Here is a 17,498-nt window from a genome sequence, read left to right as displayed (position 1 = left end):
TTTTCATATTTGTTACATGAAATATGTAATATGAAATATGTTCAGATGGAGTGTAATGCATGTACATGTATATTACCTATCTGTATTGTAGTAGGGATACCGATGCAAATAATCATGAGAGGAGACCAGAGTGTGCAAAACTTTATTCAAAACCTCCAAAAGGGGAAACAGAAGATGTATCATGCTTCAGGAATGATTATAGGATGTGCAGGAAGTGGAAAAACAACACTACTGAAAAGACTCCAGGGGATTACCGTGGAGGAAATCAAACGAAGCACCGAGTCAACCAGAGGAGTCGATGTCTTCACTGATGTGTTTGACGTCACAGACACTCTGCAAGGTATGTGATGTAAACTTTGTTATCAAGTTTGAACATTCAACAGAATTAGGCATAAATGCAAAATCTTATAAAAATTCAATGTGTGACTACACATTTGCAATTCATTTTATTTTACTCAGGTGTAAAATATTACATACTATCATGATTAGGAATTTAGAAATTTAAAATCACAATTTGAAACCTGAATTATTCTGTAGTCTGTGGACTTCAACTCTACATTTATACATGTAAAAAATGAACATCTTTTCAGGACCCACTAGGCCATAAAAGTTTATATTGACATGGAAGCTTTCTGGCATAATTCAGATTTAAATCTGTAAAAATTATAGTGACCCCCTGGGGTAAGTTGGGACCACAATAGGGGATCAAAGTTTTACATGCAAACATATAGGTGCAATTTCAAAAGATCTTTTCAAGAACCATTGGGCGAAAGAAATATTCATTTACATAAATCCTTCCTGACATAGTGCAGATTTATGTTTGTAAAAATCATGTCTCCCAGATATAGGATTGGACCACATTAGGGGATCAAAGTTTTTCATACAAATATATAGTAATTTTTTTTAAAGATCTTATTCTCAAGAACCATTGGGTTAGGCAAGTACAAATTTACATGAAAGCTTCTGACATAGTGCTGATTCAAGTTTGTGAAAATAATGGCTCGTGGCTGTAGCATGAGGCCACAAAAGGGTATCAAAGTTTGACATGCAAATATATACGTAAAATTTTACAAAATTCTGTCTGTATTTTCATCTTTTTCTACAAAACCACGGAGTCAATGTCAATCAAACTAATGGTACAAATCATCCATGTGTGAAGGGGATTCAACTTTGTTAAAAAAAAAGAGTCATGCCCCTTGAAAGGGGAGATGGTGATAAGGAAGGCAGACATAGAGTTGGATCATTTAAAAATCTTCTCAAGAACCTGAAAAGTAGAAATGTATACATGAAAGCTTTTGGAAACAATTAATGCAAATTCAAGCTAAAATCACGGCTTCTCGGAGTATGGTAGTACTATAGTAGGGGGTCAAAGGATTTACATGTTGAGTATAAAGAGGAATTCTTTGAAAATCTTCTCAAGAACTACTTGGCCAGAAAAGTTTAGAAATTCAAATAAAAGCTTCCTGATACAAAGTAGATTCATTTTTGAGCAAATCATAGTCTCCGATGGTAGAGTGGAGTACTGTTCGAAAAGTGGATCAAAGTGTTGCTTGCTGATATGTAAGAGATATATTTATAATATCTCTTGAACTATTTAAGTTAGGATTTTCATATTTTTATGTACATTCTTTATGGAAAGACATTTCATGTGATGCAAAAACTGCAGTGGTGGTCTAGAGGTAGAGCGTTCACTCCGCATGCTGAAGGTCAGGGTTTAAATCCCGGCCGCGATAGACCTTAATCATTAACACAGGTAGTGACAGTTCCATCATCAAACGCTCAGCATCAGGTGTGAATGTCACGGGTCCTTAGAGATGACCTTAAAAACGGCTGCCCTGTGTCACAGTAGGTTTGGCACGCTAGAGACCCTCACTGCTCCACGGCCGTAAGCGCCGAGTAAAGGCCTAAATTTGGTGTTGGTGCCGTCTCCATATTAGTGAACAATTCTCGAGAGAGACGTTAAACAAGTTACAATCAATTAAGTAATCAATCATGGAATGTAATGGTGCGTGATCTTGTGACATTATTAAATTCCTGATCTGTTTAATATATCCTAAACTATTTATTGTAGATTTTTATATTTTTATGCCTCGTTCACACGCATTAAATTTTACTTCGCATTAAATTTGATGCGAAATAAAATAATGCGCATTGAATTAAATAGCGTTTTCAGGACGGTAATATTTAATGCGAAATAAAATAGCGTTTTCAGGACGGTAATATTTAATGCGAAATAAACTAATTCACAATAAATTCGTATGTATCTCTAAATTAGAGGATGCGTGAAATAAATAAAAGAATAGACTATATTATTAAAAATTATTTAATAGATATTTTAATGAATATTGTGTAGATCTATATACAAAATTCATAGTTCAAAACACTTTATATCTGTTAACAAGGTACATGACCATGTAGCTGATCTACATACTAGGAGATTTGTCATGTTTTTTTTATTTTCTCTGATGACCAGCATTCATTCTAGACAATATATTGCTTCTTCATGAGCCCAGTTAAAACATCGGACCATCTCTTTCACCATTTCCCTGACTACTGTTGGATATGACATAATTTATGATTACTATTTACGTATTATAAGTTTACTATGACGTCATGTGGTATAAAAAATTAACAATGAGCGGCATATTGTTAAAAAAAAATTCTTCCCAAATGTATTACTCAGTATGCCTATGCGCCGTCCATGTGTTTGTCCGTCCGTCCGTCAATCCTGGGTCACGTACAACTTTGAAATTTGGTCACAATATCTCCCTCAAGAATTGTAAGAGTGAGTTTGCATTTCAGCTGGATTGGTCCATCCTTGACCTACTTTAGAGCTAAAAGTAGGTCGAACTGTTTTCCGGACTTTTTTCCATTACAGATACAGATATTGCCCTGAAATTTACACATAAGCTTCCTTTCAAAGGAATACAAGTGCAGTTTGCATTTCAGCTGGATTGGTCCGTCAGTCCATGACCTACATTAGGACTAAAAGTAGGTCAAACAGTTTTCCGTTTTTTTTTTCCCGTTATGGATACAGATATTGCCCTGACATTTAAGCAAAGGCTTCCTCTCGGAGGAATACAAGTTCATTTTGCATTTCAGCTGGATTGGTCCATTCTTGATTTACTTTTTGGAAACAAATTGATCAAACAGTTTCCTGGGCTATTTTTCATTATGGATACAAATATTGCCCTGATATTTAGTCAAAGGCTTCCTCTCAGAGGAAAAACAAGTTCAGTTTGTATTTCAGCTGGATTGATCCATCCTTGACCTACTTTCGGACTAAAAATAGGTCAGACAGTTTTCCAGGCTCTTTGTTTATTACGGATACAGATATTGCGCTGATATTTAATCAAAGGCTTGCTCTCGGACGAAGACAAGTGTATTTAACATTTCAATTGGATTGACGTACTCTGACCTACAGTACTTTAAGAGTAGAAGTAGGTAAAACATTTTTCCAGATATTTTGGTATGGTCACAATTAGGTATTGTTCTGAAATTTAGTCACAACCTCCTTATCAGCGAAATACATAATCAGTTAACATTTCAACTTCATTGGTACACCATGACCTACTTGAGGGCTAAAAGTAGATTAAATGATTTCCTGGACTTTTTATCATCATAGATAGATATTGCACCAACATTTTGTTTCAACCTCACTCTTGGAGATATACACAATCAGTTCACATGTCAGATGGATTGGTGCACCATGATCCACTTTAAGGCTTTTCTATTCAGAATGTGTGTTGTATCAATTCAGAGTGCACAATATGCTTCCAGGTTGAATTTCACTGTCCTACGGGCGTTTACAGTACTCTTGTTAGTGATTATTATAATTTTGATTAGTTGTCCCCACAAAACTAGCATTAACATTTTTAACTAACCATGGGTATGATGCATGCGACCCAAATTTGTCATTAAGCATGCGTCTATATTTAATGCACATTAGCTTCGCTAAGTAAATTTGATTCACATTTAACCGCAACGTAAATTTTAATTAAACCAATGCGCATTAAAATCTCAATGTGAATGCAGTTCAGATTTAATTCGCATTAACTTATGTTTAATGCGAATTAAATTCTTCATGTGAACGAGGCATTGTATCTGTATAAGTGAGGCAAAATATTTTATCTGATATCATGACCTTTGACCTGGTGACTTTGAACTTGAGTCTGGACCACTTTAACCCTTTCTCTACCGTATCGGTCAATATGACCGATAGCGCGTAAAAACAAGGCTACGCAAAAGGAGTGTCTATAAATCTTTGAAACTACGGACGTAATATATATGTTTTATATATCATATTTTTGGAAATTTTCTATATTTTTTAACTATGTAAAAATCAATTGAATAAATAAAACCATTAAATTAAAAAAAGCATTTAAAATGAAAGATGACTTCGTCTAAATATTACGCAACGCTTTGTCGCAAGGCCATTTCCCCCCTCGCTATGATTTTTTTTATTTTCCCTATGAATGCAATATTTTTTATATTTTTGAGAAGCATATATTCCCTACTTTCAGTACATATAAAAAATATTTTTAATGCCTGGCAAAGTTATAAGAAAATAGCAATTTTTTGCACATATACGTTGTTTTACGATTTTATTTCTCAATGTTTAAACAGATCGGCGTTTTATCTATATTTATATAGGGAAATAGGGAAAAGTAAATACATTCTGTAAAAGTAGAGGAAATGTTCTTTTTGATGGACCCTTATTCATATTATAATTCTCTGTAGTTTTTATATTACGATAAAATGAAATTGGGACATGCTGCGCGGTTTTCTTAAAAATTAGCGACAAATCGACGTCGCTAACAGCAATCGACGCGCGTCGCACAATAAAGTGGTGAAAACTATTTGTATTGTCCTTTTTTTAAAGTAAATTCAGTACCTGTTGATACACTAAAACAACATACATACATGTATGAAATAATCAGCCTGGTATCTCTTCTTTTTTTTTTTTTTAAAAAAGAAGAAGCATAAAACCAATATTGGTTTATAACAGTTACACAACCTACATGTAACTTCATAAATGCTACATCGGCAGATTGAATTTAAAAAAGATTAATAAAGTACTTCAAATTCAAATATAAACGTTATATTTGTTCGGAATAGTAATAATTTTTTTCTCTGCCAAAGAAAGAAAACAAAAAAGAAGTTCGCCTATATATAGCCTGTATACTTTTATTTTTCCGTGATCCGGATCGCGGGCCTCGCGGGGTTTTCTGAAAGTGTGCACGGAGAACACACGTGTTTCCGTTTCAACGAAAACAAACAAACACAGCTGCACCGTGACTGTCACAGCGAACGCTTGTATTTTACATCTTTAAAACGACCTGATGTCAGAAGAAGAAAATGCCCTGGATCCCCTGTTGCAGGATGACCCAAACGATCATGCATTCAGTATAAATACGTACATGTAAGTTGATGTAGCCACATAGGCCGACTAAAAAGGGGGGAAAATGCGGTTTTGTTATGAAAAATTCACGATTAATTAACCGCGATTTGATGCCATGCTTTGTCGTTTCATGAAAGAAAATATTTATATTTTATGATATCTAAAACAAGTGAATAACACTCTGTCCGGGTCCGGCAGTTTGATTAACACCCCCCCCCCCTTTTCCCCAGAATTATCTCCTTACCTGACGCGCGAGTGTAAGAAGGGGTTGTATTTAGTGTATAATGGGATGGGGTGGTTTTAATCAGACTGGGCATTCACGACCGCTGGTGAGAAGGCTATTTTCCAAGTTTTTTCCATGTTTATAAAAGAAATTATCTTTCTATGAAAAGAAAACACAATCTGTTAGGAAAACACAATTTGCATTATTGTAATGATAGAATTTATTATCATAATTTGAATTATTTTCTTTATTCTGTAACAGAAATAAAAACAAAATGTGTGTTTGGGCCAAAATGGGGGTGGGTTAACATCAATCAAAGTCTGATTATGACAGGCTAATGAAAAATCATATTGATTTCTCTTTTATCCAAATGCATGTATTTTATATACACTTAATAGCTTATGACCATAAATTACATGTGATCCATACATGCTGGTACTTGTATGCTATGACCTGATGGGCACGTGTCCCATTCTTGCCGTCCTCCTCCGTGGCCGAGTGGTTAGAGCAAATCACACGGCCTCTCACCTCTGTCGGCGCGGGTTCGAATCCCGTTCGCGCCGGTAAGTGAGAAAGTTTTCCCAGTTTACTTTCGAAAGATCGGTGGTCTCTCCCCAGGTATCTGGGTTCTCTCTTCCACCAATAAAAAAACTGGGTGCCACCAGATAACTGAAAAATTATTGAGTTTGGCAGAAAACATCAATCAATCAATCCCCTTCTCTAATTTCGACTAAATCCACAGCCCATCAGAATACCATACAAGGGGATTTAGACACTGGGTACCATTAAGAAGCAATTCAATTCAACTTTTATATCTGGGGTCATTCACTTTCCCTCAGAGTTTCAGTATTTTCGCTGGACCCTGTAGGTTTTAACCTGAATTTCTTCAGTATTTGCCCTCGTGTATAATATATGCTAGGCATAATGCAGATACCTACATGATACATATTTTTTTTTTCATTACCCACTCTGTTACTCTTGCAATGTATAATAAAATATTCGATTCATTTCTAACACATGTATGCAATCCCTTACCTTATCTTTAAATAAATTTGAGTAAATAAATTTAAGTGCGAAACTGTTCCATGCTACCGTGAAACTTAGATTTTGCTTTTTAAACATAAACCAACAATTCTTAATTGTAATTTCTTTTCTTCTTTAAAAAGGGTATTGACATCCCAATATTTAGTGGGAAGTTTCCAGGTATCATCCGCTAGCGACAGTCTACTGACAAATCCAGACATGCATTGGAAGGATGCTGATGTGGAGGACACAGGAACACCTGATCCCAGAACTGTGGCATTTCATTCGGGGTGACAACCTGGCTTTCAGTTGGTATGACTCTTTGAGGTTGAATATAGGGTTTAATCAGTATAAATGTGATTAACATTCAAATAAATCCAGATAATACATTCACAATTGGAATCATGGCATTATGGTACACTGATATGTGTGTACCATTTTACTGGTTTTTTTTTTTTTTTTTTTTTTTTTTTTTTTGCTGCATAACTAGGGATCGTATACATACAAAATGAGACAATTTCTAATTAGTTTCTAATTATAAGGTATGACACGTTTTAAGGTATGGTGGCCAATACTCATTTTATTTTTATTTGCAATTTTCTTTCAGATATGGGACTCTATTATTCGGAAAACTGCAGATTTTATGAAGCTGTCTTTGACAGAAGATTTGGTTTTCTCCATCTGTGTTGCCACCAACCATTATGCTGAGATAGTCATAACTAGGGGGAAGGGTTGCCATATACTTCCCAAGGAAGTTTGCAGCCTCTCACTGAAGAGGAACTGTACAGGTATTACTAGTTTTAAAAACCGATATTGTGGCAGTGATTTCCAGTTTCAAAAGAATAATAAAATGCATAGTAAAAAGATTACCTTTACCAAAATTAATCTGGCTGTGAATGTACATGTAACTCATTTATTAAATGTGTACTACAATTACCTCTGATAAAATTTCATAAGTAATTAAATGCATACTTTTCAGAGGGCCTTGATTATCGAAAACATTTACAGAGCCAATTTGAGTATTCAAAAGCTTTGACAATACATTAGTATTTAGGACTAAGTATTAACGATGACGTTTTGTCTATTAACAATGATAGCTTTCATTCATATGTCGATTTGATATATCCCTGTGAGCTCGAAATAAAGGACACCACAGAGTCGTCCACTTCTGCTTCATACTTAGATATTTTATTGAAAGTAGACATTAACGGCAAACTAACAACTCAACTGTATGACAAACGGGATGATTTCAGCTTCTCCATCGTCAACTTCCCACATTTATGTAGCAATATTCCATTATCACCTGCATATGGTGTTTATATATCTCAACTGATTCGATATGCAAGAGCTTGCTCTGGGTATAGTCAGTTTTTAAATCGAGGTAAGCTACTGACAAACAAATTGATGGTACAGGGATTTCAACAGTCTCGATCGAAGTCAGCATTTCGCAAATTCTATGGTCGTTATAACGATCTGGTTCGTCAATACAACCTCGCATTGGGTCAAATGCTGTCTGACGTGTTTCATACCGATTGTTAAGCCGTTCTTGGCACACTGATTTTGACTGCGGATAACTCCGTTTACGTGATCAGGATATGGGGCTCACGACGGGTGTGACCGGTCAACAGGGGATGCTTACTCCTCCTAGGCACCTAATCCCGCCTCTGGTGTGTCCAGGGGTCCGTGTTTGCCCAACTATCTATTTTGTATTGCTTGTAGGAGTTATGAGATTGATCACTGTTCGTTATCTTCACCTTGCATTAAGAAATACTTTTTTTCCAGATTTTTGTGCATTATCTTATACACGTCTGCTGTGAAGTTCCAGTCGATAGACAGATATTGGTCAACGCATGCCCCTGTCGGAACAACTCGTTATCAAGAATTATGTCTAGAAATAGGTTTCAAGAGGTTGAATATAAGAACATTTTTGTTAAATATGATGCAAGTACATTTGAATCTAGTGATTGAAAGTAAGTACTTGAACATTCGTTTATGTTGAACTTGGAGAGGAAAAATGGTTAGTACTTTTTGATAACATTTGATAAGGTGTTGTTGCTTAGCAACCAAATATAATTGAATAAAAATAGATTATTTTAGATTAACAATAATTGAAAGATCTTTGTTTTAATGTTGCAATACTTATTATATTTAATGGAACATAATGGCAAAACGTCATATTATTAGAAAATGATGGACAAGTATATAAAGTACGAAGTTTCCATTTGATGACCTTTGATCTTAATTCTCTTGATTATATTTTTTGTTAAAAACCTTTTAAAATGATTAAGATCTATTTAAAGATTATATTTTTAAAATAATGTGACATTTACTAATCATCATGGATTGTAATTACGTTTAAATTGTGTCGAATGGATGCAGAAAGGCAAATTATGGTCAAAATTGTACTATGAGTGTTGTTACTTAGCAACCAAAAATATTTGTTTGTCAATAAAATTGATTAGTTTGATTTTGTTCTTTTTGTAGTATATTAAAAGGCACATTAGCTCATACATTTAGAATTTCCTATTTTTGACTCTAATCTAGTGAGAGGGGTCGTAATATATATATTTCAGAGAAAAAAGATTGCAAAAACGTGCACTTATATGACCTTTGACCCCGTAGACCTATTTGAGGTCATGGGATACATTGACAAATTTTATAAGAAATTGTTCCCTGTCCAATTCCTAACAAAATTACATGTCATATGCCTACCCCAAATCGTGATCCATGCAGATTTAAATCGATTTAAAAATACTGTCATTTAGTCTTTAAAAACCTCTAAAATGTGCCGGTAGAGAAAGGGTTAAGGAAAACACAACTTCTGATGTATACTAGCGAATAAAGAAACTGCATTATTTGATATATGAAAAAAAAATAATTTAAAAAAAATAACAATGAACAGATTTTACTTTTTGTGATAGTGTTAACAAATGTATTTGTTAGAACATTTCATAATTCATTAATGTAAACGTCGAATAACGTCAATTTCAGCACACTTGAAAGACACTGGTATTCGAACTTGAATTAACAAAGTTAATAACGTGTGTGACCACTGCATTTGCATACGCGCATACTTGACAACGGCGCCTCATTGATGCCACTAAAGTGTTCAGAAATGCTTGAGGGGTGTTGTTCCAGAAGTTGATTAAAGCCTGGCCTAAATCAGCCAATAACAATAGCTGATTTGGTAAATGGTGTAGACGTCGTTCCATTTCATCCCAGACGTGCTTGTTCGGGGGGAAACAGCTGACCATGCAAGGCAAGACATCGACATTCTGTTGACGAAAAAAGTCACTGACTACATGAGCAACATGTGGCCTTGCGTTGTCTTGCTGCTGAGTGATATGATTTTTTGTCTCTGTATGAAGGGTATCACATGGCGCTGAATAAGTTTGTTTCGATAGCGTACGCTGGTTAGATTTCCATTAAGAATTAGTAAAGGGGTCCTTCCACGTACTGTTATTCAACCCCATACCATATCGCTACCTCCACCGCATTGTCGACGTTGCATAACACAAGCGTCCTGGTACCGCTCCCCAATGCGACAATACACTCTACAACGGCCGTCACTGCTATCCAAATGAAATCTGGATTCATCAGGGAACTGAATATTGGCCCAGTCCTGTACATGTATTCTGAATGTAGTCTGCACCACGCTAGTCTAGCGATACGATGACGTTGAAGCAGTAATGGGCACACCGCTGGACGTCTTGGTCTGATGTTGTGCTCAAGCAGACGATTACGCACAGTTCTTGGACTAATTTGTGGAAATCCAGGAATGTTACGATCGATCAGCAGTCAAATTTGCTGTCTGGAAACGATATCTCAGGTGCACAAGTCTAATGTGGTTGTCCTGTCGACGCGACGTCACACGAGGACGCCAGGAATGTGGTCGATCCCGAGTGTTACCAGATTGTTGGAAACGTCTTCGTAATGACTGGATGGTGTTCCGATGAATTCCAAAGTGTCTTGCTACGATACTTTGTGCCATTCTAGCTTGAAGCATCCCAACAGCACGATTACGTTGGCTTTCGCGGTTGAAAAAGTATGTGCATCTGAGTCGGGTATTATCCGATATTGTTAAAAAACATCACCTTTATCGATTGTTTAGATTTTATAAATATAAACAATAGATATAGAAAAATTATACAAATTTTTTTAATGCAGTTTCTTTTTTCCGTTAGTATATATAAAATTTGGAGCATGTTAGATGGGGCTTTAATATTTTGTAGATGTATTCTTTATGAGAAGGACTTGTACAAAATGGTGTTTGATCTTTTGACCTTGGTGTTTGACCTACATTATTAGGTCACCTGAGGAAACTCAGGTGACCTATTGCAATTGGTTGTCGTTCGTCGTTCTTTGAAATTTTGAAATTCTTCTTGATAACCACTATTCTAATTTGGTATGAAGCATCTTTGGAACAAGGGTAACATCAATTGTAAATTTCAGGACTCCTGCATCCTTTGGGCTCTAGCGGAGGGGCAAAAACTATCCAAAATTGACAAATTTTCAAGAATCTTCTTCTCTAGAACCGTACACGTGTAAGAAAAACTAAATGTGCAGTGATGTAAAGCAGAAAGGCCTCTAGCAAAAGGGTAGGAGTTCTGACCCCAGGGAGGTTTCCAACTTGGTATATATTGTTGATGTGTAAAACACTTAAATAACATTTTCATTAGTGCTATTGATACTAAATATATATTCAGAAAGAACAGGTAGTCCAAAGTTGTAAATTTGATGATCCCAGGGTTAGTCGTTTTGGTATCAGGGCAAAGTGGTCACGCAGTTATAACATTTTTGAACAAAAGAAATTCTAACTTCTTTTTGATAAGTATCATTCCAATTCTTTTCAAATTTGGTATGAAGGATCTTAAAAGAGAACAAGGGGGACATATACTGTAGATTTCAAGATTCCTGCACCCCTGGGGCCTTAGGGGCGGGACAAAAACTACCCAAACTTGACCAATTTTCAAAAATCTTCTCTAGAACGGCACATGTTTAAGGTTGATCGATCCTCATGTGATCTCATAGACTTTTGCAAAAATCGTTATTGAATTATACTTCGTGCATGATAGAAACATATCTTTCAATGGAATTTTAATCACTGCATGAAATGAAAAAACAAAATCGGTAATCTATTGATACTGACCGATAAAACTTGCCTATTCAAGATCTCTTGATCTATTTAAGGCGGGACTTTCATATTTTGTCATATATTCTTTATGGGAAGACATTGTTTTATAAAATTTGACCTTGTGACCTTGGAGTTGGATTTACTTTTTACATATCTGACCTATTCAATATCTCCTAACCCATGTAAGGCAGATCTACATACTTTGAATAAATATATCTGATGGCAAAACTTTTGATTTAATAGTATGACATTTGATCTTGTGACCTTGAAATTTGCTCTACTTACATGCAACAGTGTTGCCAATTAAAGCTAATACAGTAAAATAGAAAGAATACGCCAATGGATCATTATTGGCTCTGCTGCACTGAAGGTGGCTCACAACACCCAGGAATAGTTTCTCAAATCAGTACGAATTGATTTAATTATAAAAGGTTTGATAATTTACAATGAGTATATATGCCAAAAAAGACAAAAATATACAAATTTGGATAAAAACATGACTTAAAAAATGATTTCAACATATATGGATAAAAGACTCTGGGGGATTTGAACTCGAGATCTGCGGTTCACCAGGCCAATGCTTTAACCACTGACCTACGATGATAGACAAACAAATCGATTGATAAAAATAATTTCACAAAGCATTTAAATCGCCATCTTGTGATGTACGTGGTGTCATGCAGAGTATAAGCGTTAGTGTAGTGAGCTTATTTAAACAGTTATGATCTTCAACTTGTTTTCAATTTTTATTCTGATGAAGACATCCAAAGGATTCCTACATAAATGGACATGAATTCACACAACACATCGATACCTCAGCACTAAAATGACTAACATGACCTTGCATTTCCTGGAAAAAGTAAAGGTCACATAGATAATCATGAATGGTATGGGATGAAAGATGTCATAAGATATTTACATACCTGAAGCGCCTAAGAGTCGACTCACAGTTCATTGCCAACAATGTGTTTAGTAATCATCAAGGAGAAAAACTGTAATCAAGGTTGAAAGATATTCTGCGTGTATTTTAGTATAATTTATGTTTAAAGCTTAGCACAAAAATCAGCTAAGTCATCACCACTGCCAAAATATGCATAGCATATACAAAATGGATGCAAACAAACATTGCCAATTCACAATTGTGCTAAGCATCTATGATCTACAAATATTCCTGTGACCTTGACCCATTTCAAAACTTGACCTAATAAAGATCTCCTGAACTATATAAGGTACAACTTTTATATTCTGTGTATAGTTTGTTTTCAAGACCGTGTTATTCTTTGTTGTTTGATATTGTGACCTTGACCTGGAAGTTTGACTTTTTAAAAAGTCTGATGTACTCAATATCTCTTGAATTATTTAAGATAGGCCTTTTGTATTTGGTATATAATTCTTGTGGCACCATCATACCAATATCTATGACCTTCTGACCTTGGTCTTATACAGAACAACAAGATCATGTTAGCAGTATTGGTGTTGAGACATATCTGCATAATGAATGCAAATTCATTTTTAGTTATGTTGTGATCCTTCTGGGTTAAGGCCACACTATGGGGTAATTGGAATAAAGATGAATAAAAAAGGCCAAGATGACTCCGGTGAGTGATGTGGCCCATAAGTCTCTTGTCCTAGCTATTGTCATCATTATAGGGAATCAAAATATGTTAACATATATTCTCAAATTTTCCTTTAGTCAGCAAGTCAGGTAAACCTCAGCGATTTAGAGTGACATTGGATAAACCAGATCACGATGATAATCAGATCAGTGATGATATGGAACATGATCAGGTGCAGGAGGATATTAAAAAAACGGAAACTGATGAGCTGTGTGAGGATATGAAAGATAAACACGTAAATGTACACAGAAGAGATTCAAAGGAAGAAGATGCTTATTTTCCGCAAAATTCAGAGGCAAATGAGAGGAGTGAAGTTTCAGAGGTATATAATACAATGGAGGAGATAGATATGGATTCTTCCCCACCTCAGCCACATCCTGAGATGTCCAGTATCATTCCTGTTTCACAAGGATCGATGTCTGATGATGAAATTAATCTCACGAGAAAAATCAGCATGACAGACTTTGCTGGGCAGTGTGCATATTATGCATCGCACCAGATATTCTTAAACCCTCGAGCATTCTTCCTTCTGGTTCTGGACATGAAGAAAAAGTTGGATGATGTAGTGGGCAAGGACGTCTGCTGCCAGGAGGGATCTGTGTATAGAAAATGGACATTTAAAGGTGAGTACATTTCCTAGCGGGAGTCTCCTGTGAGGTAAGGTTTTCTTTTTTGCTCATTTTCATGAAAGGTGAAGATTACAAACAGTGTTAAATCTTAAATTTTGAATGAGCTTTAAACTGTGATCATGTTCTGTCTCCCTTTTTGTATGTTGCTGGTATTTCACCTTTTTAAATTCCCCTCATTGATCAACTTAGACAAGTTCACCGTACCTATCAATATCGCATAGTGGATGTCCATGTATTGATAAAAGGTTAAATGTTAGTTCATGTAAACATAATTACAAGATATATTAAGTGTAAATGTCAAATTTTTCCATTTGTTTTCATTTCAACAAGGCATCGATTGTCTACATGTATTTTATGAAATCTTCTCAGTCAATAATAATTATTGTTTATCATATTTTCAACATGAAATATTTACATTTGAACAACAGAGTAAGTTTTGTTGTTTTGTATCTAATCCCACCTCTGATGTGTTTATAAGTCATCTGCCCCACTCTAATTATGTAATAACTGAGCATTTGATGAGATAATTTTTTTCAAAGTCTTCACTTATTCATTATACCAATATAAGGTTAACTTCATGTAGTAAAAATGTGATGCACTAATTAACACGAAATTTCAAGATCTAGGCAATGCTATAATATTTTCAAAGTTTCCTCGAAAAATGATATATCAATGCATGTTCGTCCTGGGTCAAACCTGTGAGTATCCGGGTTAGAATAGATTCTCGGTACCCCTTGCTTGTCATAAGAGGTTATTAAATGGGCCAGTCCTTTGGATCTGACCACATAGCCAAGATCCCATGCCTAAGCAGTCGCTTCACAATAAAAATCCCTCCTTGCTTAAAGGCTGCAAGCGTCGAGTATAGGCCTAACTTTTGCATCCCTTTACTGGCAATGGTGATATCTTCATATAAGTGAAAAATGTTTGAGCAATATATTATACACTATAGGCCAATCGGAAAACATTTGTTATCTTTCCTGATCCGTAACATAGTGCGTTTCCGTAACAGCTAGTAGTTTAAGACTTCCGGGTAGTATATTCGAGAAGTGTCATTATCGACAGTGCACAATTAAGGCCTCTCTATAACTTTACAGTAATCACGCCAACAAATATGTTAACGTTAATAAAAACTTACAATGCATAGGTTTCCTTCATACACATGAAAATAACCAACTTTGCATGTGTAAATGATAGAGAACTAGTGTTGTATATAGAGGAGGACCCCCCCCCCCCTTGATAGAATGTTCTATTGTTAAAGTGATGTAATTTTCTATGGAGGGCCTGTCCCGAGAAACAGTTAGATTATTCTAACTACCCCACTCCTGGATTTCACGTGTTTTGTGACTGACATTAATATATATCATATATTGCATAAATTTCCTTAGGATCTTTACTCTGAACCCCGAGTTTTAACACAGTCAGGTCTGTAATAAAAATAAAATATCAGAGGTTGCTTGTTCAATGTCAATGTAGTACATTCATCAATAAAAGTTATGACAAAATGTACATCTATGTATGTCGGACTGACACTTCTGGATTCTGAAAATGTCCACCTCCTTCGATTGGCAAGTAAAATTTAACCCAGTCCGTACTTGTAAATGAGAGGCCAATGACAGATTTCCAGCTGTCTATACTCACAAATACAGTTTCAAAAACAAGTATAACCATAAAGAAATGTATCGTCACAAACAATCTTTAAACTGACATTTACACAAGCAATGTTTTGAAAATAAAAGTAACTATAATTTAACCCCCTGAATTTATAGTAATTAATACGTTAATTAAGTCGGCAAGTGTATGTACCTGTAAATACAGCCATTTTAGGTAAAATGTTTGTAGTTTTACTCGCATCATTTTGTAAATTTGTGGCGAAGGGGGGGGGGGTCACTCTAAATCTGTCATTACAATTTCTGTTATGAAACGATACGTGTCTACATAATTAAAAATCTCAAGGGGGCTAACACGAAAAAAGAGAGGGAAGGTACAAAGACGTCGAAAGCATTCTATTAGGGGTGTGAAACTAACTTACTTACATGTATTCCCCAAAGAGAACATCTGGGAGTGCCCCCTCCCCCCCGTTACCACACACAAAACAAATAAATTATATCAATCGAGCAATATTTAACAAATGAAATTTTATTTTGATAATATGCACACAGTAATCACTACTACATCACCGGAAGTCATAGTCAATCTGGTTTATGTTTGAAAGAGTCGGTTACTAGTGATTGTTTAATTTTAGCCCTGATAAAACAATGAGAGCATTGATTTCCTACTTTACATGATTTTGGGTGTTTTTGAAGGGGGGGGGGGGGCATGACATGCAAGATCGACACGAGCTTTGAGCTGATGAGTAGTCATTATCTTTTGAGATTCAGTAGTTCTGTTCTGATTTCCTATAAAATAATTGATAAGTCAGTCGTTATTGGAGACATTTGTACACAAGTGAATATCTGTTTTCCAATTTGATTCTTTAAATCCTTGTTCCCCCCATCCAGAAAAATCACACCCCTGACTCGATCAAGAAATTCTTTTTTGTTTCCATTAACATTTTCTTACCCTCTCGTATAAATGATTTCAATTGTTTTCGATTTTGAACAGCATCCACACTCAACATAACACTTAAATACTGCGCATCCTGATTGTGTCACTACCCGGAAGTTGTCATATTCACACTAAATGTTAGAATAAAAAGAGAGACAACTCACCTTTTCGGACAGTCCTATACAACAATACAGCCATTCTGGTTACTGACAAACAAGTTGATAGTACAGGGGTTTCAAAAGTCTCTAATGAAGTCAGCATTTCGCAAATTCTATGGTAGTTATAACGATCTAATTCGTCATTACAACCTATCATTGGGTCAAATGATGTCTGACGTGTTTCATACCGATTGTTGAACCGCTCTTGGTACACTGATTTTGACTACGGTTAACTCCATTTACCTGATCAGGATATAGGGCTCACAGCGGGTGTGACCGGTCGACAGGGGATGCTTACTCCTCCTAGGCACCGGATCCCACCTCTGGTGTGTCCAGGGGTTTGAAACAAATCGGACAGCATTTGACGCAATGATAGGTTGTATTGACCAACTAAATTGTTATATCGACCAGAAAATGTGCAAAATGTTGACTTTAAACAAGACTGTTGAAACCCCTGTACCATCAATTTGTTTGTCAGTAGATTGACTCGATTTAAAAACTGACCATACGTGGAACAATATCTTGCGTATCGAATCAGTTGAGAGATGTAAACACCATATGCAGGTGATTATAGAATATTGCTACATAAATATGGGAAGTTGACGATGAAGGAGCTGGAATCATCCCATTTATCATCCAACGTTTATCATGATTTGTCATGATTAAGATATTTAGGTCACCTGAGTAAACCAAAATTGTAAATTTGATGATCCCAGGGGTAGGGGATTTTGTGTCAGGATGGGGCCAAAATGGTCAGTTATTAAATGTGT

At 35.6% G+C, this 17,498-nt stretch overlaps 1 protein-coding gene and 1 long non-coding RNA gene across 5 annotated transcripts in view; both read left to right on the top strand.

Annotated features, from left to right (window-relative positions):
• LOC125655710 (uncharacterized) overlaps positions 1 to 17,498 on the top strand; it is a 66,109-nt gene that overhangs the window by 39,092 nt on the left and 9,519 nt on the right. For all 3 annotated transcript variants that reach the window (XM_056145128.1, XM_056145129.1, XM_056145130.1), the window contains 2 exons: positions 92 to 340; positions 13,475 to 14,020. In XM_056145128.1, the coding sequence (XP_056001103.1) occupies positions 92 to 340; positions 13,475 to 14,020 (795 nt within the window). The remainder of the gene's footprint in view (positions 1 to 91; positions 341 to 13,474; positions 14,021 to 17,498) is intronic.
• On the top strand, positions 4,984 to 9,114 carry LOC130048442 (uncharacterized). Of its 2 annotated transcripts, XR_008797227.1 has the most exons (4): positions 4,984 to 5,422; positions 6,791 to 6,959; positions 7,255 to 7,435; positions 8,430 to 9,114. It is a non-coding gene; the product is annotated as an uncharacterized LOC130048442 (long non-coding RNA). The 2 variants fall into 2 exon arrangements; XR_008797226.1 differs by having other exon boundaries at positions 4,985 to 5,422; positions 7,255 to 9,114.

Source organism: Ostrea edulis, chromosome 7, assembly GCF_947568905.1.
Source record: "Ostrea edulis chromosome 7, xbOstEdul1.1, whole genome shotgun sequence".
Classification (NCBI taxonomy): domain Eukaryota; kingdom Metazoa; phylum Mollusca; class Bivalvia; order Ostreida; family Ostreidae; genus Ostrea; species Ostrea edulis.
This window is presented reverse-complemented; position numbering and strand designations above follow the sequence as displayed.